General features: G+C 34.9%; 1 protein-coding gene across 1 annotated transcript in view; it reads right to left on the bottom strand.

Annotated features, from left to right (window-relative positions):
• Positions 1–21,335, bottom strand: part of LOC128996825 (exocyst complex component 2) — a 34,658-nt gene extending 13,323 nt beyond the window's left edge. Inside the window, exons 1-15 of the mRNA XM_054422312.1 lie at positions 21,025–21,335; positions 19,527–19,827; positions 19,104–19,299; positions 16,894–17,014; positions 15,287–15,501; positions 14,203–14,318; positions 13,070–13,203; positions 12,111–12,175; positions 11,131–11,277; positions 8,644–8,900; positions 7,371–7,485; positions 6,770–6,925; positions 2,212–2,319; positions 1,186–1,414; positions 343–434 (exon numbers count right to left, since the gene is read on the bottom strand). Of these exons, the coding sequence (XP_054278287.1) occupies positions 343–434; positions 1,186–1,414; positions 2,212–2,319; positions 6,770–6,925; positions 7,371–7,485; positions 8,644–8,900; positions 11,131–11,277; positions 12,111–12,175; positions 13,070–13,203; positions 14,203–14,318; positions 15,287–15,501; positions 16,894–17,014; positions 19,104–19,299; positions 19,527–19,827; positions 21,025–21,130 (2,358 nt within the window). The 5' untranslated portion in view covers positions 21,131–21,335. The remainder of the gene's footprint in view (positions 1–342; positions 435–1,185; positions 1,415–2,211; positions 2,320–6,769; positions 6,926–7,370; positions 7,486–8,643; positions 8,901–11,130; positions 11,278–12,110; positions 12,176–13,069; positions 13,204–14,202; positions 14,319–15,286; positions 15,502–16,893; positions 17,015–19,103; positions 19,300–19,526; positions 19,828–21,024) is intronic.
• Positions 21,336–24,012: the final 2,677 nt, after the last annotated feature.

Raw genomic sequence — 24,012 nt, forward strand, 5'->3', positions numbered from 1 at the left:
TAATGTTACATTATTTAATGTTGAGTGTTTGGTAAATTAATGAAAAATTAAAAGAGAAAAATAAAAGTCATGTTTTCAAGAAGAACAGAAATGAATGATGTTAATTGTACAGTATGAATCATTTTTTAAAACATCAGCTGTTCCATCAGCTGTGTCCATTCCAGAGCTAAAACGCACAGTTGTTCCATAGGCATGTTTCCTCTGTATCTTACTTCTCTGTACTTCTACTGACCTGTTTCCAGGGCAGGCACAACAAGTATGTAAATAAGCCTCCTCACTTTAGAAAGGAAATGTTTAAATAAGATTAGTGAAATACTTGGGAGTGCTTCACTCATAAGTTACCTCAGCATGTACTGCAATGAGGTTGGCAATGATCTCCTTGACATAAGGCCTTAGATCACTGGGAGTGTGACTAGTGGTCCAGTCCCAACGTCCTGGCAAACACAAGAGACTTGTCAGAAAATAAAACTAAAATTTCTCAAAATAAACTGGAATATTAATAGTAAAATATCTAAAATAAGATGGATACAAGCACTGAACGTTTACAGCTGTTATGTTAAGCAAATGAAATGATACCAAAAGCTAGATTAGAATGTTGGCCTCGGCTGCTAGACTTTTTAGAATTTAAAACTTAATTTATAAAGAACTGGAACCCTAAACTAAAATTATGGCTTCGACATTCCCTAGTTCTCAAAATTATCTTTCTTTCAACACAAAAATCATGAAAATCCGTCTAGTGGTTGATTCAGAATCGTGAAATAAAAAAACCCTGTTACGTTTTAATATTATAGATAGACTAGTACATATTTCATCTATATGGACCAGCTGAGAGGAGCCAGCAACAATATTCAACAATGACAATTATTATTGAATAAGTCACTCACAGAAGGTGCTAGTCTAAAATCATATGTCTACCTTTAGTAAGTGAATACTAACATAATACAAACCTCATCCATTCATGATATGTGATATGTGTAAATATAATATTTTTTATGTGACACACAAAAGGTACTAGATATAGTTTACAAAAAGTTATCCTTTCAGTTTGGGTTGGTTATAAAGTTGGCATATTTAACCCAGTAATTTACATTAGTACACTCGATTCCACTACATTCATTTTTGTTTTTAACTGGTTAAACCTGAGAATGGAATGTGTAATAGACAATATTACTGTGAGATACCTACCGATATACATGGACGGCTCTATAGTGCCGACCAGCGGGTCACTCTTGTGTTCCAAATAAGTCTCAGTGATTCTCCGCTCCAATGCTGCCAACTGCAGCTTGGCCGCAGACAACGGCTCAGTCAGTGGAGGGTAGCCGTGCCGTGACAGCAGCTCTGACAGTCTTACCAACACGACACTGCTGGTGTAACGACAATTGTTCAGTGTTGCCAACAGCCTCTGCTCCCAAACCTGTAAGTTAATGTTTTGTTAACATTTTTAAATGCTTCAAGAAAAATTTACCTTGGTAAAAATAATAGACTTACTTTTTTTTGTTGTTGCTTCATCAAGAATTTAGTAAAATGTAAAAAAAGTTATGATAATTGTTTGATTTTTAAATGCCAAGATATCAGATGCAATATTATCATAATTAAATTTCCATTTTCATGGGGGTATAGATACTATTATAATCCATTCCACGTTTACCCTTCAGTAAGTGGAGAGCTAAGACAGTTTAGAGATTACAGTTTTGCGATTCTAGAAACACCAGAACCCTCGCAACGTTCTTTACTTACATGCTTACATGATAGTCACAGAAACACAAAACACAGCAAAAGCCAATAGCACCGCCATTGGCCCAAAAATAGGCCTAATCATGGAATTGTTAATATTTCAATTGAACTTTCAAAGCCATATAGTATAGACTTACGGGCCAATGATGTTATTCGTTTATGGTTATTATCCGTAATGTTTCTGTTCTATTATTCATGCTTTAAAACATTTTAATTTTTCTGCTGCAGAAAACCAAAATTTTTAAATGTTTTTACCCATTAAACTGCTTTTATTTTGATTAATTTGGTTTTATGATTTCTAGGTGCTTTAAACATAGTTTTCACTATCTAAAAGCTATTGAGAACCATTTAAAAACGTTTGAGGCTCTAGGTTACTCCAGAATGCATAATTTACTTATTTTGATACTGTTAACAATAAAATTGACAAAGCATTTAATCTGGTTATTATTGAGGATGAGATCTAGCTAGAATACATACCATCCCTGATCTGCGGTGGTCCCTGTACTGGTTGGGTGAACCAATCAGTTGGCTCATAGCAGACGACGGTTCACCATCATCCATGTTGTTGACTAAAACTTCAAGTACCTGTGTACAAACAGTGTGGGATTCAGTCTATAGTTCTGCAACTAAGTTCAGAAATAATTCCTGTTGACAGTAGTGTGCACAAATTGGTTAGTCATCATTTATGGTACCGTTATGAGTCACTAGCTTCTACATGGTTTGCGACTTGAACTAGCTGCCCTTAATCATTGGACTTTGAATTAATGGTCTTGATAAGGAAACTGCAGACCATAACAAAGCTACAAAAATCATTTCATTCCATTCTACACTACTCTTCATTCATAGTCAGCTTAAAATACACACTTTAGGTGTGTGTCGCTGTACTATTAAAAATTATGAGTAATGAATAATAATCAGTACTATTGAGAGTTTGTCTAAAAAAATGAATCCATCCATAATTAAATAATACACATGAAATTGCCAAGAAAATAGATTAGCCAATAGAATATGTATGAACCAATTTACCCTATTATTCAATCAATCTTTAAGACACCAACACACAATTGGGTGTGTATTTTAAAGGACGCGTTGCAGAAAGTCAACAGTCCCGGAAGGTCAAATAATTTATACCTGTGCCGCTAGGTCAAAAACTACAATGTTTGCAGTGTCTGTAGATCAAAAATCCCAGTAAGTCAAATAGTACAGTCCGAGCTAAAAACGTGGTCTATGTTAAAGCAATTGACTTATTGGGAATTTGACCTAATGCAACAGCAGTTTTAAATTTAATATAACGAAATAAGATAAAATATAAGTTCAGTTTCGCTGAGTCAACAGTGCCGGAAGGTCAAAAGTATAATCTGTTAAAACAACGATAGTCCTCTCGACGCATGTCTTCAATAATTTAGTGTTTTGGTGTACTTAAGTTGTGCTAAAATTTTGAAAATTGGCACAGAGCTTCTTGGTTAGTCCTACTCGATGACTATTTTGTTGGAACTTTAAACTATTAACCGATCTAATTAATAAAAATTGATATGTATGGTGAAATAGTTTTAAATCGTGATTTCTAACATGAAAAAGTTAGCATGCAAGATTTTTTTTATTTTGGGTTAGAGAGATTTCGTCTGTGGCAAAGTTGTAGCCAAAAGTGTGATGCGTAAAATATATTTTTTTTTTATTTTGTACAATCAGTGGTTTAATAGATAACTTGGGTTGAAGAGGACGGCAAATTTAGCATTTCGCAACGCATGGAAAGAACTACATCGTACGATGCGACTGCTGAGTGGACTTTTAATTTACAGTTCTAAGAACAAGAAAAAGATGAATATACAGATCACCAGTACATTCATATTATTTATAAAACATCTTTCTGTATTACCAGCTTACATTTTTCACTTATAAGAATACATCATAAACAGGGTGTTAAAAATAAGCGGGGAGATACTTTACCTAGTAATTCCTTGGGTCAAAATAAACAGAAAATGAAGGATAACATTTTTTCCAAAATCGTTTCGTTAACCAGATATCCGCCATTTTGTATTTTTTACATACAAATATTTATCTTTACACTTTTCCAACCGATGTTTATGAAACTTGGTATGTACGTTAAGGTAGGAGAGACCCATGTTATAAAAAAAGATTCATCTCGATTCACCCTAAAATTTCGAAATTTAACACTTAACTACAATATAATATACTTTACTATACCACAATATTTACGTATCACCATAAATCTTTAATAAAATAAAACGTCCACTTTTTAAAATCCAAAGTAAATCAATTTAATCTTCCTTTTTTGAAAAATATAGTAAAAAAAATTAAGCGATGTTAAAATAACGACAGGCGAGTTTCGATCTGGGTGTTTAAGGTTTGAACCTAGGAGGATTTAACATTAATTAACATTAATGTTTAATCCTCCCATGGATTAATCCAATAGAAATTAGCTGGCATTCTTCTTTGCTTAAAAGTCCCTTTAAAATGATCTCCATAAATTCACATTCAGTGATCCAAATAACTCTTCAGGGCGACGGCCCACAAGGAGTCGGAAGTAAATCTTGAATGGAAGCATAGGTTGATATGCACATCAAATTAAAGGTATTTATTAGTAGAATACAATGCCGCAAACCGTACTTCAAAAGGACCATCCGTTAAAAAATGACAGTTGTTTAAAGATTTGAAAAAGTGTTATAATTTAAAGAAATTGGTTAATTTTGAAAATCTTTGAACATCTGCCATTTTGCGCAGGATCAACCTTTTGAAGTGCGATTTGCGGCATTGTTTTCAGTTGAAGTAGACCTTTAAAATGATGTACAACTCAACATAGGCTGTCATTAAAGATTTTCTTCTGACCCTCAACGGGCCGTCCCCCAAAGGTGATATCCAACCACCATGTACACAGAAAAGTAGCTTACAATTTCCAGTAACGGTATACCAAATGTGGTTGTGATATCGTTTGTCGTTTAAAAGTTATAAAGTCGTCCTAAGACTTAACGGTCACCCTGTATATGAATATGAACGGATGGTGTTTTTGGCCTATAGGGACTCAAAACGAAAAATTACATCGGTCCCGGGTCCAGGTGTTGCCATGAATACTACGGTAATAGCTTATTCCCTATATGCGAAATTCGCTAAAAACCTAATAATTCTATAGAATAACTAGCTGTACCCGCTGGCTTTGCCCCGTTTAACTAATTCATTTTCAAGATGAGCTCGTTCGCATGGCTCAATCACGTCCTGGTTGAAGTTCGTTCGCTACGCTCACTCACCTTTAGGTTGGAGCTCGTTCGCTGAGCTCACTTGCCTTGGGGTTAACTCGCCTCCAGGTTGAAGTTCGTTCGAAACGCTCACTCAGCTTTTGGTTGCAAATTAGCTGTTGTCATAAATTGTTTAATTGACACAGCTGTTAAGATTCATTAATTCCTTTTAAATATGAAAAATCATAAGGTTAACATGGGAAACTCCAGAGCCACTGGGGCGAAGCTCGAATGCCCTATCATAATAAAAATTACTCAGTTTTCCTATTTAATGCCCAAAGAATCGGTGTATCGAATTTCAGCCTCCTAGGTAAATGGGAAGTGGGAGAATTAGTGATGATGAGTGAGTGAGAGCGAGTGTGTCAGTGAGGGCTTTGCCTTTTATAAGTATACATAGCACATTCAACCAGCTGTAAGTTAAAACAAATTATATTGGACTAAAACAAATCGATGATTACAAAGAATACTTTAAAAAATAATTTGAACATCCTACTACTGTATTTTACTATGCATATTTAATTAATCTGCCATCCTCGTACCGAAGAATTAAACGTATTAATGGTCAGCATTACACATAGTATAAATAAGCCAACCATAAGTATGTATTTGAATTTTCTTCCAAATGCTGAATTTGTGTCATAAATGCTGAATGTTACAGCTGTTATGTTAAGCAAATTATATTGTACTAAAAGCTAGCTAGAAGCATTGACTTATTGGAGAAGGTTAGCATCGGCTGCTAGACTTTTTAAAAACTAAAACTTAATTTATAAAAAACTGGGACACTAATTTTAAATTATGGCTTTGAAATTCCCTAGTTCTCAAAATTGTCTTTCTTTCAACACAAAACTAATGAAAATCCATCGTCTGGTTGATTCAGAATAAACCCTTCCGAGGCGTAATACATTTACACAGTTTATATGTAGACTACATTATAACTCATAAAATAGTTCTACAATTAAATGGATCTCCTTTTACAAACGTATATAATAACCAGAAATTTTCAGATCGTCCTTGCGGGTATTTTATGCCACAAATTTTGACGAAAGGCTATACCTATTTACAGTGTTGACCAAACAGTTGGCAAGAAGCATTAATAGATAAGCTATGTACCAAATATGATAATTTTAGCTCTATTCTAATTATGACAAAACACGAAGTAACTAAAAGCGAGTTTTGTTGGTATAGTAAGCGTTGCAGAAGGTCTACTTTACACTGAATCGACGTTCACTTTTATTGCTTTTGATCTTCCGGCACTGTTGACTCAGCGAAACTGAACTTGTATTTTACCGTATTTCGTTATATTAAAACTGCTGTTGCATTAGGTCAAATTCCCAATAAGTCAATTGCTTTAACATAGACCACGTTTTTAGCTCGGACTGTATTATTTGACTTACTGGGACTTTTGATCTACAGACACTGCAAACATTGTAGTTTTTGACCTAGCGGCACAGGTATAAATTATTTGATCTTCCGGGACTGTTGACTTCCAGCAACATTCCCATTTTAAACTGAATATGAATGCAAAGTGCTTAATCAGGTCAAATGACCTGTGTAGCTTTGCTACTTGCCAAGATCAGCAGTTTCTGTAGCCAAAATAATAAATTTATTAAATTCCAACGATAAAAAACAGGTGGGACAAGTCTAGAACAATGACAACTCGACAACTTGAACTCTAAACAACTAGACTCGAACCAGCAACAATATGATTTTAATGTGAGCCACAACCACTCAGCTGCCCAGCTCCTTCAACTAGAATTGGTGTTAAGGTATTTTCTAAGAGTTACCTGTACATAATTTAGCAGGATAGTCTGCATGAGAGAAGACAGTTCCTTCTGCACCAGTTGACTGTCTAGGAGAGGTTCCTCCCGAGGTCCTGGCTGTACAACCGTCTCCTTCACTAGAGTCACGGCCTCTGTGACTAGGCTCTCAAACATGTGAGGCTAAAACAACAGAAACAACTGATGAATTTGTATCAAAAGATATAGCCTATAAACTAACATGAAGTATACATTCAGTTCCTATGTTAACTTATTTCCAAGATGGAAAACATCATTCAATTTAATCACTGACACAGTGTACAGCTGTAAAATACTGTTTTCTTTCTTTCTTGCTATTTTTTATATTTTTATTTAATAGTTGTTCAACCTGATTTTTTTAGAAGTCTTACACAACAATGAAATATAAGTGTTACATAATATGACCTGTTATTGTGTAGGCCGATCTATAAGGCCATGAAGTCTATTCCAATGAGCTAGACAAACTGTAACCCTTTACTTAAAAATTTTTTTGGCAATATTTACCTGTGCAATACCAAAAACAATACAACAGCTTTTTTACAAGAACTGTATTTATTTGATAGTACTGGATATTTTAAATCATCCTTACTAGTTCTGTAGTCCCACCATGGTTCATTTTGAACTCAAGTTTCCACGATTCTTTAGACTGCAATGCTTTCACCTGATCTGCTGCATGTTTCAGAGCCGTTGTTAGGCAGTGGAGTCTGTAATATAAAGAAATGCACATTGGAAAGGGTTTAGTTGTAGGCATAGCTTGTTTTCATTATATATAGCCTAAATACATATTTTTTAATAGTTTATTGCCTTTATTAGGTTGTAATGAGTCAAAATTCTAAGGGGGGGGGGGGGTAAAGATTATATGTAAAGCACAACTAAATATTTGTTAGTAGGCCTAGTCCTTCCCTGGATGGTAATACCTATCCTGGTATGAATAAGCTGTAGGCCGTCAGAGACCTAGTCTATGGCTGAACTAGTAATAACCTCTTTTTTGGCAAAATCACTGATGACACTGTTGTCGAGATAGTTAACTCACGGAATTGTATAGTTGAGTACGAAACAGGAGATTTAACCTGTACTTATTCATAGAGTTCATGATTATTGAGAGTTTCCTGAGCGATCAACCCTCCTCGTATTATTTTATTAATCAAAATTACAGTCGAGCCATTATTGGGTGTTCAAGTCCGAGTTAGTGTATGCTAAAACTTATGTGGTTCAGTTCGTGATTAAGGACTAGGGAGTAATGCAGTTAATATATCAATAGTATTGGGTATTTGTATAGTATATTAACTTTGAACCCTGGAAACTTCCCAGCACGCCAAATTGATCGATCCGCTAGCTAGATTTGGTCACGACTTTCCGCTATCACTACAGAATAGTGTTTAATATTCTTCAGCAACAAAAGCATTTGTTACAAGGTACTTGGAGTAGAAAATTAGCCAATGACTCTGAAGATTCCACGAAGCTGTGTTAAGTAAAGTAACCAAGCCATCAGTTTTTTTTTCAAGTTCCTCATAAGCTTTTGCATAATAAAATTTATGTGAGGAAGACTCCTTAAAAGCATCTTGTAAGACCTCCACTCAGTCTAAATATAACCAAGAGGAAGGTAACGTAAGTAATCCTCTGTTGTGTAATCAACTTCTTCACCTAGTTTTGTCACTTGTTCATTAACATCATCCATGGACTTATGCAGCCAAAAATCTCAGGAAGAGGTTAAGTGAAAACTATTCAAGCCTATCATGGTTGTAGAGAAGCTACATATTGAATCTGTGCCTTATGCATCGAAATACCAATCACTAGGCTGGCAACACAGCCAACTTGAAATATTTTATTACATTTCACTAGCCAATTACAAAGAACATTACCTGAGATCAAACACCAGCTTCCCCACCGTGTCCAGTGGCTCGCTGGGCAGGTCTAGTGTGATCAACAGACTGTAGGCGGCTCGCACGTAGCGTAGGCAGTGAGGTAGCCAATCCGCTAGCGTGTCCGCCCGCACGCTGTGTCCATGTCCAGACCACACTAACATCGCGCGGTCCGCACTAGTCTTGTCTAGTGTGTTGGGGATGATGGCACCTCGCAGATAGCCACACATCATTGCAATCACTGACATTACGATTTTCTACAAAAAAAAAGACTTATGTAGTATAGATTATGTGGTTGAGAAATTCGTTTCAATTTAAGTTTTATTGTGAAAATATTTTAAATAGCTTACCCTGTTATCTGGTAAGTAGGAATTATAATTTGTACAAAATGGTGTAGCTGGAATATATTACAAGATCTCACTCATAAATATTTTGTAATTTGCGTCATAGTGTGGGCCAAACTATTAGGCCATAAAAGGTGATTTCCGAAAATAAAGTTATAAATACACTGGTCAAAGGAAAAAAATATAATAGCTTCTTAAAAGCTGTAATAAGTAAATCTTTTTCACACTAGAAAAATCAAAAAATTAACCTAACCTAAAATTGTGACATTGTATTTTTAATTTTACTTTAAAGGGTGGAGTTTTGTAAAATTTTTTTGATGAAATTACAACAGGCCTCATTATCTTTTTGAGCAAAATATGTAAGAAATAATTGGAAATTTTCACTTCCACCAGGGTTGTGGTTTAGATCCTACATTTTTACCAACATTTGACAATAATAACCAATGTCAAGCCCTGTAAGTTCCACATTAATTTTCAGAATTATTTAACAACCATATTCTTTAAAATGATAATTTAATAGGTACCTTATTCAATGATAATGACATTTGGAAGGAGAGCATGTTTTGACCAAGTACGTTCCCCTAAGGATTCTATCTAACACAAGGTTAACTAACGTTAAATAGTTGAGACCAGGGTTTGGATTGGACCGTTCCTTCCAAAAATGACAATTGGTGTGGATAAACACAAAACCGTAAAATATAATTCTTCAAAAATGTTGTGATCATCTTCCACAATTGTCCATAATCATTTGTGATTGCGGAAAAATTTAGAGAAATTCCCCACAGTAAAAACTGACTTGCAATGTAACACAAAACATCACTATATCATAAATAACAAACACAAATTCACTATCTATCCAAAAAATAGTAAATTAGTACAGAAAAACCATAGTTGTACTTGGGTAGGAAATTGATTGGTTATATCTATATATTTAATACGCGACATGAAACTTTGTGAACAATAAGGCTTTTTTGTTTTAAGATTTAACCCCACATATTATATACCAAAATGTTTGTCTATGTGTGTAGATGTGCAAACTGGCTTTAGATTTTCGAAATATATCTTTTTAAGGGCGTGGGCTGCCCTTAAAGTTCCTTCCATAAGGATAACATTGTGATTGATTTGAATGTTATTATATTCTGAAACAGATGTCAATACATTAGTAAAAAAAAATAAATCCCAGCTGTTTTGTTTGGTTTTGTAATGTAAACAGTTTGCATCTTCTTTTAAAATAATAACAAACCCGGCAAAGAAATGTTACCTTTAGGACACGACGGGAGAAAAGTTTTACATAATATTTTCGTTTAAACATGTCAAGGACTCGACGACAAAACAAATATTGCCGGTCGGACACGGCGAGTCAACATACGGCAAGTAATGCAAAACCAACGCAAGGAGCCCAGACGAGGAGCTGGAACAGTTAGTGGCAACGTGTACTTACAAAATTACACTGACAAGTATAAGAATTCAGCAGTTTTCACTTGGCGAGATGGCATTAAAATGTCAGAAATGTGGTGCGCTACATTTTAAAGAAGATCAAAGAGGACGAGGCGAAGGATTTTCATCCTGCTGCCATAAAGGAAAAGAGAATCTACCACCATACCGAGAAAGCTATTATATCCAGAGCCTACTTAATGGAGCAAATTATTTGAGCAGAAACTACAAAAAGAACATTAACATTGGTACAACTCTGCGCTCGCAATGGTCAGCACTCGAGCTAAAATTTAAGAATATAACGGTGAAGGGTCTTTCATGCTCGACACAATTTATCACTCAATTGGCACCTTTCAAACGTCAGAAGGTGGGCATATATGCCCAAATTTATATCTACGGACGTCGAAACCGCTGTTCACGAAAGAATGCTAAACAAGGCTAATGGCTCTTGCAGCACTGAACTCTTGCACATTTTGACTCAACATTTGGTTGATATTAATCCATAAGCGCAAGTTTTCAACATGATGAGCTCCGTCCTGCAAAATACTGCTACTGAACAGCAAAAAGAACTTAAAATGCTTATAGCCAACGATCGAACTCAAGACAAGACCAACGTCGATTCAACGACGCAACTTCTAACGACGTTGCTATAATATCCTAATTTATTATTCGTGCGAATTCGCACGGGTTCACCTAGTTTTAATTTGACCTTAAACTCCTGTGGTCGGCTGGGCTGTGGTCTGACTTGGAGCTCTCCGCAGAAGTACGACTGGCCGAGTTTCCACAGATCAGACAAGTATACACTCATGATCTCCGTGATCTGCTCTACACATTGTACACGATGTGGTATGGCCTCCTATAAACACAATTATATTGTATCTGTATCAACTTAACACTACGAGCTGTTGGCCCGTCCTACGTATGGGAATTGAGTAGTCAACTAAAACTGAAGTTATGTCAATACTTCCATTTCTAATCCAAGCAAAGTTTAAGCGGGTAAACATTTATTGTAAACAAAAAGCTGCCTAATTTTGTTTAGTCGGTGACCTCCGAATGTGTGCACGTCACAGTATTTGGACTTACAAAAAATATAATAAATAGCCTACCGGTAATTAAATATGAAATAAAACTTTAAGGATTTCAAAATCCTCAGTAGTAGAGACTAGAGGCAGAGCTGAGGTCAAGATGCCGGCAATTAGTTGCTCGCTATGGTAACAGCGCCAGGTGGTTTACAGTCTACAGCTATTTCATTGGTTAAAAAGCAAGAGCGGTTCCCTGATTCCGTTTACTCATCAGACTTGGATACAATAAATAACTGAAAGCGCACAATAATTTTGAGCCAGCATGATCCATTCTTGTTTTCTGATTCAGAATTTAAACATGGATCGATACGAACAATAACAAAACATTGACCTTGGCAATCTGTCTACTTCAATATGAGAGTTTATACTGCGCATTGTGACTATTGACAGTTTTTTTAACTACTTGTGATTCTTAACTTTTTATCTGCACATGTTGTCTGAATCCTATAGCTAAACAGAAATTTCAAATAGTTAGTTTATTGCAGTAGGGAGCTTATCAGAGTTGAACAAAATTTATTGTATAACAAAAATTAAAACTTTACGCAAGCTACGTTTAAATTTACAAAGAGCTTAGATTTTTTTGGCCTATATATTGTTTTATACTAACCTGTGAATCATACACTTGGTTTCCACTGGGTGTTTTTGAATGTCTTGAACTCTTGGGTGTTTTGCCTGGAAAAAGGTTCATCGTTTAGGTACAAATCAACCTCAATGAAACGACACTTTCTTAGAGTGGTTGTATTTTAGGCTTAACGTTAGAGGAAATGCTAAGCCTGTGGTTACATCCTGTTAAGCTTCTTCAACTCAAATATATCCTATTAAAATGTATAGTAAAATTATTACATTTCTTTCAAATAACTGTAATACTAGTTTACCTTTAGTTAGGTAATAAGTTCAAAAATTTAATTTTAGTAAGTTATGTTATTATTGGAATATGAACTTTTGTATTTAGTCCACGATCATGCTATCTAAATTACATTTTCTTTAAAAGAAGAGAAAATGATGTAACATTTTAAACTCAGTTCCCTACTTTATAAGCTCTTGTGTGCTTCAAAAATTATAACAATACATCATAATATTGAATAGCAGTTTGAAATGGAGAATTGGGTGAGAAATCAAGTGACAACTAGTGTACACGTTGCTCAAAATCGAGCAATTGCAAAGAATTAAAGTAGTTATTTAAAAACAAATAAAAGTCATCATAATTTCCTATGAGTTTAAAAGAACATGGGAACTTTAACAGCCACTGGGGCAGAGCCCAAGGGACTTTTTCAAAAATGTAAGGTCAGTTTGCATATCTACGCGATACGCTCTTTCCAATGAGATGTCAATGGATAAAATCGGTTAAGAAATGGTGGAGGAGTTCAACTGACAAAGTTTCATGTAGCGTATAACAAAAGAGTCCGGATCTTTTAAGGGAACTGGAGTTCCCTGGACTTTGGGAACTGGAGTTGTGTTGTTTTGGCGTAATTATTATACAAAAGCTGACTCAAGCTCAGCTTGTTCAACAATTTGTAATAATTTAAAATCGTACTAAAAACCAACTCTCAACAGAACATCACCAACCTGAGTCCTCTTGAGCAGTCTCAGCGGCCAGATGTTTGTCCTTACACTTGCCCAGCTGTTCTGTGATGTACTTGTAGTGTACATTGATAGCTTCCCAGACAGGGTCTCCTTCGAAATCCAAGTGTACTAGATTTCTGAAACAGATTCCTAACATTGTGTGAAAACTGCTTTATCATTAGCATTGCATTGAGCCACGAAGACAATGCTGCAATTTTAACCAAATGAAATCAAATTTATTATTTATCAAACTGATACAGTCAAAATTTTTCATCATCTTTGAGATCATTAAACAAATAAAAATATGGGTATATGGCACATTAAAATGAAGCTCAGAGTTATTTAGATTTGCCGAAAATTATTGTTATGAACCTATTTTCTTAACGGCTCAGTGGCCATTTTCCCAAGGGGGCTAAGCCGATTTCCACTTGGCTATGCTTTACATGCTTTAGAAGTTTACATTATTTAATCAACCAAACTAGCAATAGCTGGTCGTTGAAATTATCAGCTGTTTGTTTATTTACTTGATAGGGTTTCAGCTGGAGTTTTATTTACATATTAGAAATGTGTGAGTTATTTAGTAACAGCGTTACATGTCTAGTTAAAGAAAGGTAGTAAAAGTTGTATATAATTTCGCTCATAGTTCTATGTAATTAATATAGGCCTAATAAAGCTTCAGGTACCTAAAGAGGCTTGACTAAAATTGGAGAATTAGGGTAAAATAACTTTTTCTTTAAGTACCTATCAACAATATCAAGTAATTGATTTTATTGCTACGGTATGTTGTTAGATTCTTATGAATCTATTGACAATATCAGCATACACGGTTTTGAAAGTAAATAGAATAAGTGATCTATTTCGTATAGCAGATCTTAACAGCAAGATTATTCTCTTTTGCAAAGCAGCTAGTAATTTGTTAGGACACTGGACAAACACACTAAGAAATAGGCTAGGTCAATTCAGAGAAAGTATTATAAGTTAATGACACTTTTTTACATGATAGCAAGGATTGATCATCATGACTTGAATCTCTGCTGGAACAGTTTTGTTCAAGAAGTGCTTCAAGGTAAGCTTTTAAACATGTTTAAGCCAGTAACAGGGTAACAGAACTTTTAAATGTTTACAAACTTTCTTACCTAATGATTTTTTTCTGGGTATGAAGTGGAGTGGGCATATCTTGCAATTTATTTTTTAGTAATACCCTCAAATCATTTATTTTCTGTTCAACTTCATTTAGAACCTTCCTGAAAACCTGTTGAGAAACTTTTTTCATTTGATTTATATTAATTTGATACATATTAATTACAAATTAATACTTCATTCACAATATTTAGGCGGTTTGATATATTGCTTAATCAGCTATTAGGATTTTTTTATTTTGTGTGTTTTTACGCCTGTGGAATTTTTTATGTTTTCTTGTTACTATCTAATGTCAAAAGCTCAACCTTTTTGTTAGATAGCATCATTAATTCATAGCCCAATGACAAATGGCATCTGGGTTTGGAAACCATCATGATTGGATTCGAACCAGCGACCTTCAGATTTGAAGGTGGAGCAATTATTTTAAAGGTAATGGTCAAGTGGAGGGGATAGATTTATTTTTCTAAAACCACCTAAATATTGTGAACGAAATATAATAAGTGCTCATAATACAGTAGGGTAGCCATAGCCAACAAAAACTGTGAATGTAGGACTTTTGGCAATTAAGATAGAACCCCTGGAATTCACTTCAAGGTCCCTTCGAAACCAAAATGTCACATGGAACTTGGACTTTGTAAAAACTGCCAAAGATTAGAGGAGTTTAATAAAAGCAGATTATGTTACAAGGAAATTACATCCAGCTTTGGCTAATAGGCCTATATGTTTTTTTTTACATTTTAACAAGTCCTTAAAAAATTTAAAATTCTGATATAGCAACTTTCAGTTATACTTTTAACAACGAGGTATATTTCGAGGCTACGCAGTAAGGATTTTCAGGTAACATAATATAGAAATCTAACCAATTTCATATGATATGGGAGATGAGCCTAGTCAGTCATTGAGTATTTAACAAAACACTAAATAATATAGTCACAAACCCCTTGTAACTTAAGACTATTGCCTTGCAAACTAACAAGTTAGGCCTGAAGTTTTTTAACTCATATTATCACTGTTACGATAAATTCAACAAACTATATGATAGTTTTTAAATGTAAAAAGAAAAAGTAACCAATTACTCACCAATACATCAGTTTTACCGAAGAGATTTTGAGCTCGAGCATAGTCGTTAATCACGGCGTCGTACTCTCCTCTCTGAATGTTCCTCTCGATGGTGACGGGAAGAGTAAAAAGAAAGCGAAATCTCTGTAAAACTCCAAGAGCATTTCTTGTGGCGTCAGCTCTTTCCCGGCGCTTTAAAACTCCCTCAAATAACTTATTTGCTTCAAACATTGAGTCTAAAATACAAAAAAATTACGGCATCAGTAAAGTAATATTTAGTTAAATTCTCATTTCCAAGGAGAAAGATTACGGTATATTATATTTGCAGTAGCGGGAGGTAAGTTATTTTGAGGCAAAGATTAGTCTTGAATGGATGATAGGATAGCTTTGTTTTTGTTACTGAATACTGACTCGTATTGAAGATCATTTCAAAAGTCCAATGACCTAGAACGGCTGGGTCCAGTTCCGAACCTATGCTCTACAAAGTGCTTGAGGCAGTGATGGTACACCAGCTGACTTTGTTTTTAGAAAGGGGGCTGCTTAGTAGCCAGCAGTTTGCATATAGGAGTGAAAGATCAACTATGGATGCAGTGAGCCAGTTTTGCACTTTTGTAATGGATGCAATGGACGATGATGAGGTTGTGGAGGCGGTCTTTTGTAACCTATTGAAAGCCTATGACTGTGTTAGCCATGAACTTGAGTTGCGGAAGCTGGAGAGTCTGGGGTTGTCTGATCAGGCCAATAGGTTGGTAGCAAGTTTCTTCAAGAACAGAAGGCAGGTGGTGGTGGCCGATGGCAGGGAGTCTAGTTTGGAGAAGGTGTGTGACATGGGCATCCCCTAGGGATCAATGCTGGGACCATTCTCGTTTTTGGTGATGATTAATAACTTTGATAGCTGCATCCTGGGTAGAACGATCATCTACGGTGATGACACAACCATCATGTCCAAGGGAGCAGATTGAGTTGGCGTACAGTGAAGCTAAGGTCTGGTTTCAGGCTAATGGTTTGACACTGAATGAGGCGAAGATGCAACGTGTGATTTTCTCTTTAAAGAAGAATGAGGACCAAGGTGTGGCCAAATTACTGGGATTCAAAGTTAGATTGGAATGAACACGTTGAAATGGTTCTAAAGAGGTTCAGCGGAGTAATTTTGTTGTTAAGGTGACTACTACAAGACAGTGTAAGTCCTGAATGTGTGATGTTTGCCTATTTTGCCTTTTTCCACAGCATAATTGTGTATGGGATCTTCCTGTGGGGACATTCAGCCAGAAGGGATGAAGTTTTTATCAGGTAAAAAGTGGCTATTTAAAAAAAATATAACCTTCTTATAGGCCTACAAAGATTTTGGCTATAAACTAAATTTGTAAAAAAATCCTCTGCTCTGTAAAATACTGGGAGTACATGACCTAATTGAAATCGGTTCAGGTTCATTTCTGGATAGAAATGCATTGGATTCATTCCTGCATTCCTGTAATAGAAATATTAAAAGAAGTGGGATACAAGCTAAGTACATAGTACTGTACTAACTTATACATTATTAAGAAGTCTTTGTTTTGAAACTGTCATACAATGCACATGTACTTATACACACATACAAGTATCCCAACAATATCAATAACCTCATTTACCTCTAATAGCTTTTTCCATCTTGATTGTTGGATCCAACCCTCTTTCCATAACATCAGCTTCAAATTTTTCTTTTAGAATAAAAAGTGTATCAAGTTGTTCCATGACAGATCCAATGTTGGCCTGAAAACGACAAAATTCGATGTATGAAGTGTAAAGCACAACTGAATATAACTAATGCTCACAAAAATATATGATTAGTGAACTGATTACAAGAAGGCTCAGTAGGCTTAGTTTTAGGGATACAACAGCCAACACATCAAGTGGCAGGTTTTTGGCCTCCTTCAAATCATAAAGTGAGACCCTCCTTTTACATCTTACATCCTTACATCGGCGCTCCTCTTCACAGACGTGGAGACCGGAGAGTGGTCAATTTCTTGGAGGGTGTTTGTTGTTTGTGTTTTATGTGTGGGTGTGTTTTTTTTTTTTTTTTTTTATTTTAGAGGTGTGTAACGTTGTTATGGTGTCATGGTGAAATTCTTTTAAATTTTAGTGTGGCCTGTTTAATAAATACTTTGTAAGGCTAGTGATGATTTTTTTTTGTTTTGTTTATTGATTTTATGTTTTGAGGAAGAGAGTTAAAAAGTGTTGTTTCCATATATGTAGGGGTTTTACTTGTTCTGCGTAGTCTGTGTTGGTTTTGGTTGAGATTGATTTCTGACCTAATATTGTATTGATGGCATTCTTGTCTGGTTTGTGGTGGATCCAATTTGATTGCAATTATTGTTTCAAGGATGTATTGGGAAGTGAGTGTAAGGATCTTATATTGGATAAATTAATAGTGGCTTGCAATGTTCTTCATTTTGGACAATTGTGATGATTCGGACAGCTTTTTTCTGGAGTGTGAAAATTTTTTGTAGTTGAGATTCGTTTGCTCCTCCCCAGGCTATAAGTCCAAATTTGAGATGAGATTAGAATAGTGCATGGTAGGCCATTGTTGCTTTTGATGTTTTTGTGACTTCTTTGAATGCGAAAATTGCCGATGTTAGTTTTGAGTTTAGAATTTCTCTGCGGTTTTGCCAGTTTAAATTTTGCATTAAGGGTTCTTCCAAGAAATTTTGTATGGTTTGCTCTGTAGACGCTGTTTTCAGTTTGTGGGCTAGCGACTTCTTCATTACCGGTAGTTGTGTTTAACTTTTTTTCAATTTGTTACAGTTTTAGTGTTGATTATGGTTGGCTTATATTACTGGCTGATTGTGTTATATTTTTAATTTGATTTGCGTCTTTTGGCATGGGGCAATTATGGTTGTGTCGTCGGCAAACATGATGCATGTGCAATCGGGGGGAGGAGCTTATGTAAATAAAAAAGAAAAATGGTCCAAGGACTGATCCTTGCGGTATTCCGGGTGATGTTTTTTTTTATAGTTTTGATCTGTATTTTGTAAGGGTATTGTTTTATAAGTATTCTATTTCCAGCAGTTGTTCTCAGTAATGGAAAAATTTCAGTACTGTAATGGAGTTGCATAGCTGGATGAGTGCCGTATTTGCTTTGCCGTATGCTGGTTGCTGCTTAGAATATTATTTCTTTCTGTTTCTAAATATGATGTTGTTAACTAGGCAATAGGCATTTATGATTTTTTCAAGATATTTCGATAAGATTGGCAGGATTGAAATGGGGCAATAGTTTTCTGGAAGGCTGTCATCTCCTTTTTTGTATTTAGAGTATATACTAGGACTGGTTTCATTGCACATGGAACTGTTGATTGAGTAAACTTTTAACATGCAATTAAGTGTTTTTTGTTTTTTTTAGTGTAAGATTAAGCCATTCATAATAACAATTCAATGAATAATGTTTGTAAGCTCCTTTCACGTATACGGTTTCCACTGTGCGGTTAAAAACAGTATGATTTTACGTTGTGTCTTTCTTTCACATTAAACATTATAAATTAGAGCCTTTGGTTGGAGAGCAAGTTAACTTATGAGTGAGCATATTATTTTGGCCACAATTATTGATTAAGTTCTAGATATTAGGACTAAGAGTATTAGACTACTAAGACAATACAAAAACAATTTCAAATCTTGTCGTCATATTTAATTAATAATTTTTGTATAGGCCTACGGTAAGTTAAACAATTAATATATTTAATAAACTAAGAGAATTACTTAATTTTTACAAACTTGAGAGACTACACATTGTTTGGAGTTGGTCAACATTTGAAAAAGTTAATTTTTAATGGCAAAATTATCTTATTCCCCTACAATCTAGGCCTACCTTTAGGAAAGACAATTGACCTTCTTTTTGACCTTCTACTTTTCTTCGCAAGTAACTTAAACCAACACGGAGGTCATCGAAGGATGTTCCATGGTGGTGTTCCAGTAAAAACCATCCAGGCTCAAAATTATCTGAAGCTAAATCTCCTGAACCTTCTGGAAAAAGCTCATTTAAATCATCTTCTGGGAACTTCTTTCTGTAAAAAATTTGTAAAATAAAATTGACGATTATAAAAGACCCAATAAAAGACAGTTAACATAAAACTGCATGTGATTAAAGTGAGAAGTTCAAAGGCTCATTAGGCCTTTCATTTAGCCTACTAACTTAAAAAGCATCAGGTACAAATCTAGTCCTACCTAAGTTTTAAAAGATCAATTTATTAAGCTACTTTAAGTTATCCACTGTATTGAAGGAAACACTTACTCATTTCCTTCAACCGATAATCCCAAAGGGTCTTCCACCTGATAGCTCGTGGGAGAGAGAGACCTCAGACCCCAAGCTAAGGTCTGCAGCGGAGCCTCTTCTACCCAAACTGCGCTCTCCTTGAGTGGACCGATTGTTTCGTGGTATCCTCGGAACTGCACAGTGGATGTGCCTTTGCCCCCAGACATTGTTGTTACAATAATGTCTCCCCGACCCTTCCCTGGCCCTGATCTTGCAATAATTTTGTTGGGTGACTTCCATTCGGCAGAAAGAAGACAGTCGCAACCACATATTGATAAACCTGAAAAAATGTCAGAAAATAACTTTTACAATGAATTAAATGAACACATTAATAATCATAACATCAACTCTCCCTCCTTTGTGTAAGAGTGAGATTTGGTATGAGTGACGAGTCTAACTGAGTACTGAGTAGGCTACAGTATCTGTCTTGACTTTAAACATAACATTTCTCGCTCTTGAAATGATTTCCCCTTCCTTCCACTTTTCTTACTTTCCTGTTAAAGGGAACATTCATTATTATCGATGATTTTTTCAATATATCGATATTTTATTTTTTGATCCGGGTTATCGATAATAACAAATTGAAACATATCAGCTGACAACTAAGATAAATAAAAATATTGTTTAGTAACTTATCAACAAACAATTTTTTTTTTTAACTTTAAAAATGAAACTGTTCTAAAATAACCTAACATTACAGAAATTTGCTGTAATATTTAAAATTCCGTTTGATATTCTCCACTAGCCTTGTCTGTTACCAAACAGATTTTTTAAATCAATAACGATTAACTTATTTATTGTTTCTATAGTTTAAGTTATTTGACATTGATAGGCCTATTTAAAAATTTTGATTTTGATTTGAAACATCACAGAAAAATATAAGAATTTTAAATAAAAATAAATCCTAAGTAGGCCTAATATGTTTTATTTGTCTAACGAACGTTTTAACATAAAATAAAATGTTAAATTAACATAAAATAAAAAGAACCTCATATTAGGCTACATGTTATATCGTTGGTGTATAACATTTCAAAATTTGTCAAATAAAATTTAAATATAATATCAGTAAATAGGCCGATAGTAAAATTATAAGTTAGCCTACTGTTCTGTAGCAAGCAGGCCAGCAAAGAGTAATTTGTAGCGAGCTGTCGTCTGCCTTGTCCATCTCGTTGGCCCGTTCAGACTATTTTTTCTTTACCGTCAGTTAATTTATACTGTTAATGTAATATTTTGTTCAAATTAAAAATATTATAGCTCGAACAATGCATTTCTGGTTCAGGTTTGGCCAAAAACTACATAAATAACCGCTGATAACCTATAAAAAAAGAGCAATACTCGGTGTTTTTGGGTGAACACATCGATGCTAGATATATATCATAGGCCTACTGCAAAAATCGATATTCATTTGCCATCACTACATTCACATCCTAAACTATGATTGATATCAATGGGCAGTTAACGTATAAGTGGTACTTACTGACAAGATCCTGAGGTTTTTTGCCGAGATTTTCTCCTCTTATAGTGACTCTTGTACCAGGAGGGCCTTCTTTTGGGGATATACCAGTAACAACAGGTGCAACCATTTTTAAAATAAACTACGAATCAATCAGCCTCAGCCAAACATCACTTAACTTAAGTTAGGCCTAGAAAAAGCTCATCAAGATTGGTTTGTATTTGTTAAGACTTTCTTTGGCTACAGTTTCTTCTTTCACTTTAAAATCTTTCCAAATCTTTCAATCATAACACAAATCGGTCAAAAATAATGGGTCAACATTATTAATAGACTACGCTAACTGGTCAAAAACAAAAATGACAGTGACAGCTTAAGCTTAACCTCAAACAAAGCTAGAGGTAGCTAAATGCTAAATGTCAAGTGAAGTGTCAACACATGAACACAGTCGCACTCGCAGTGACAGTACTGTAACATGTAACTGTCCAGTACCAGTAAAGTCAGTCCCGGCCTCCTATAACTAAAACGGAGGGTTTTATGGGGTAAAATGAGTTTTTCTTATTTTTACTTTCTCCCCTTATACCCCTTATAGGGGATATGGAGAAAGTATTGTTTTCGTCAAAATTTTCGAGTTTGAGTTTGGAGTGGATATATTCGTTTTAGGTCCCCCTGGACCCAAAAAAGTGGTTTTCGAAGTGATGTCTGTGTTTGTCTGTGTGTCTTGATGTGTACAGAGCTAGGGACTACACCTGTGGTCCGATTTCGATGAAATTTGGTGTGTAGATTCTAATCCATGGTATCTCCGTGTTTTTTTTTTTTTTTTTTTTTTTTTTTTTTTTTTTTTTTATTCAAAACATCAAAATAAATTTCGTTTACGGACAATGAAATGAATGTTCATTGATTTTTAATGTTGATTTTCCCATAAAAACCCATAAAATGATAGAAAAATCGGATTTTTTCAAAAACGGCCCGAACGATTTATAGTATGTTGTAGCCCTTTCTGAACAAAATGGCATAACTCCCATTTCTGTAAAAATTACGGTTCAAAAGTTATTGTAAATTATGTTATTTTCCCTTAAACCCCCCCCCCTAAAATAACGAAAAAAAGGATTTTAGAAAAAACCCGGTTTTGATTTAACTTGGTATGTTACGGTCGTAAAACTTCGAACACTTTTTAATTTTTTTAGAAATTTGGATTTTTAATGGGGATTTTACAATAAAACCCCATAAAATAACGGAAAACCCAGATTTTCTCGAAAATGGCCTGAACGACTTTCATAAATATCTAGTATAGTCCTTTAAATTCTGAACAAAATTGTACATAAATCCCATTTCCGTAAAAATTACGGTTCAAAAGTTATTGTAACTAATGTTATGTTCCCATAAAAACCATAAAATAACGAAAATCTTATTTTTGGAGAAAAGCTGGATTTGATCAAAGTTAATATGTTATGGTCATTATAATTCTAAAAGAAAATAGTACAACACCCCATTGCTGTACCAATTACGGTTAAAAAGTTATTGCAACATTGTGGTTTTTAACTATAAAATAAAGGTTGTTGACGAGCTTATGGGAGAAAGTATGTGTCAGAATGCTGATACAGTTTATTTACCCTTAAAACACAAAATTTATAAACTTTTCTCCAGACCTGAAGAGCTTAAAAATTTCCCTGTAGCAGCAAACCTAGGTACTCGTTAAACATGAAAATGTTAATTTAACATTAATCCAGCCAAATGGAAATTTGCTTAGTCGGCAGGTTTGCTGCAGAGGGGGCATTTTTTTTAAAAACTGTAATGTAAAGTGAAGATTCCTAAGCCTTAGGCTAGGATTATACTAGCCTACTAGGACGCTGGCGTCCGGGAGGCCGGCGTCCGGGACGCTAGCGGGGCATTAAATCAAATGGGGGCGATTATACTAGGGATGCCAGCGTCGGATGCTAAAAAAGCCACCGGACGCTCGATTTTGTGCCTACTTGGGAACGGGGTTTTATGGGGTAAAAAGGGGTATTGTCATATTTCTCTCTAGACAATTTTAATTAGCTTAAAAGAATATAATTAAGTATATTAAAGTGTTTTGTACGGTTATTAGTTACGGACACAGACTAACGAACACAAGTAGACTTCTCATCCCATTGTTAATTTTGAAGCACGTTTTTCGTGTCTAGTTCATGTACGTGACACATGGGCGCTAGTGTCGACGAAACTTTGTTTCTATTATTTTAGGGTTAATTTCTTGATTTGTGCTTTACTGTTTGGTTAAATAACTAGGAGACAATTTATTGTTTATGATTAGATCGTATTATTTGGTTAAACGAGGTTTTAAATTACTGTATTAACGGGAAACAAATTGTAAACAAAACACGACATCTACAGAAAACCGTACAGAACTAACCATAAAATTGTCTTCAGCTGTTCCATAAGGATGAGAAATCTACTTGGGGGAGTATGTTTTATCTATGGTTTTATCTATGTTACGGATAAAATTCAAATAAGTGTAAATTAAAAATTCCCATGTTATTCTTATAGAAAATATTTTTAACTGTTGGAATTTGCTTGTGTATGGATATATTTTGGTCAAACTTGGCCAATTTGTTTCATACTAAGCTATTAATATTTAACTAAAAACACACAATATTAGCCTCCTTAAAGCAGCAAATCTGGGTACTCGTAAACCTAATGTTATTTAAATAGATATAAACAAAAAGTGACAAAACATTGAAATAAAATGGCAGTCCGAGAGGCTAGCATCCCAACACAAATCACGTCATTTTAGGCTCGACTTGGGACGCTAGCCTCTCGGACGCCAGCGTCCTAGTATAATCCTAGCCTTAGCTATGTATGCCTAAATAAAGTGTTGGTACCTTCACCATGGTGTTGGTAGCACTGATTTTTTTTTGTTATGTAATTTGAATGATGCGAAATGCGAATCGTCTGCTTCTAATTATGAATTCTTCTGTCAGTGTCAGACTGTCAGTCTCATCATTCAAATTACATAACAAAAAAAAATGACCAGTC

This window comes from Macrosteles quadrilineatus, unplaced genomic scaffold (genome assembly GCF_028750875.1).
Source record: "Macrosteles quadrilineatus isolate MER2022 unplaced genomic scaffold, UCM_ALF_1.0 Scaffold_6__1_contigs__length_79288215, whole genome shotgun sequence".
NCBI lineage: Eukaryota > Metazoa > Arthropoda > Insecta > Hemiptera > Cicadellidae > Macrosteles > Macrosteles quadrilineatus.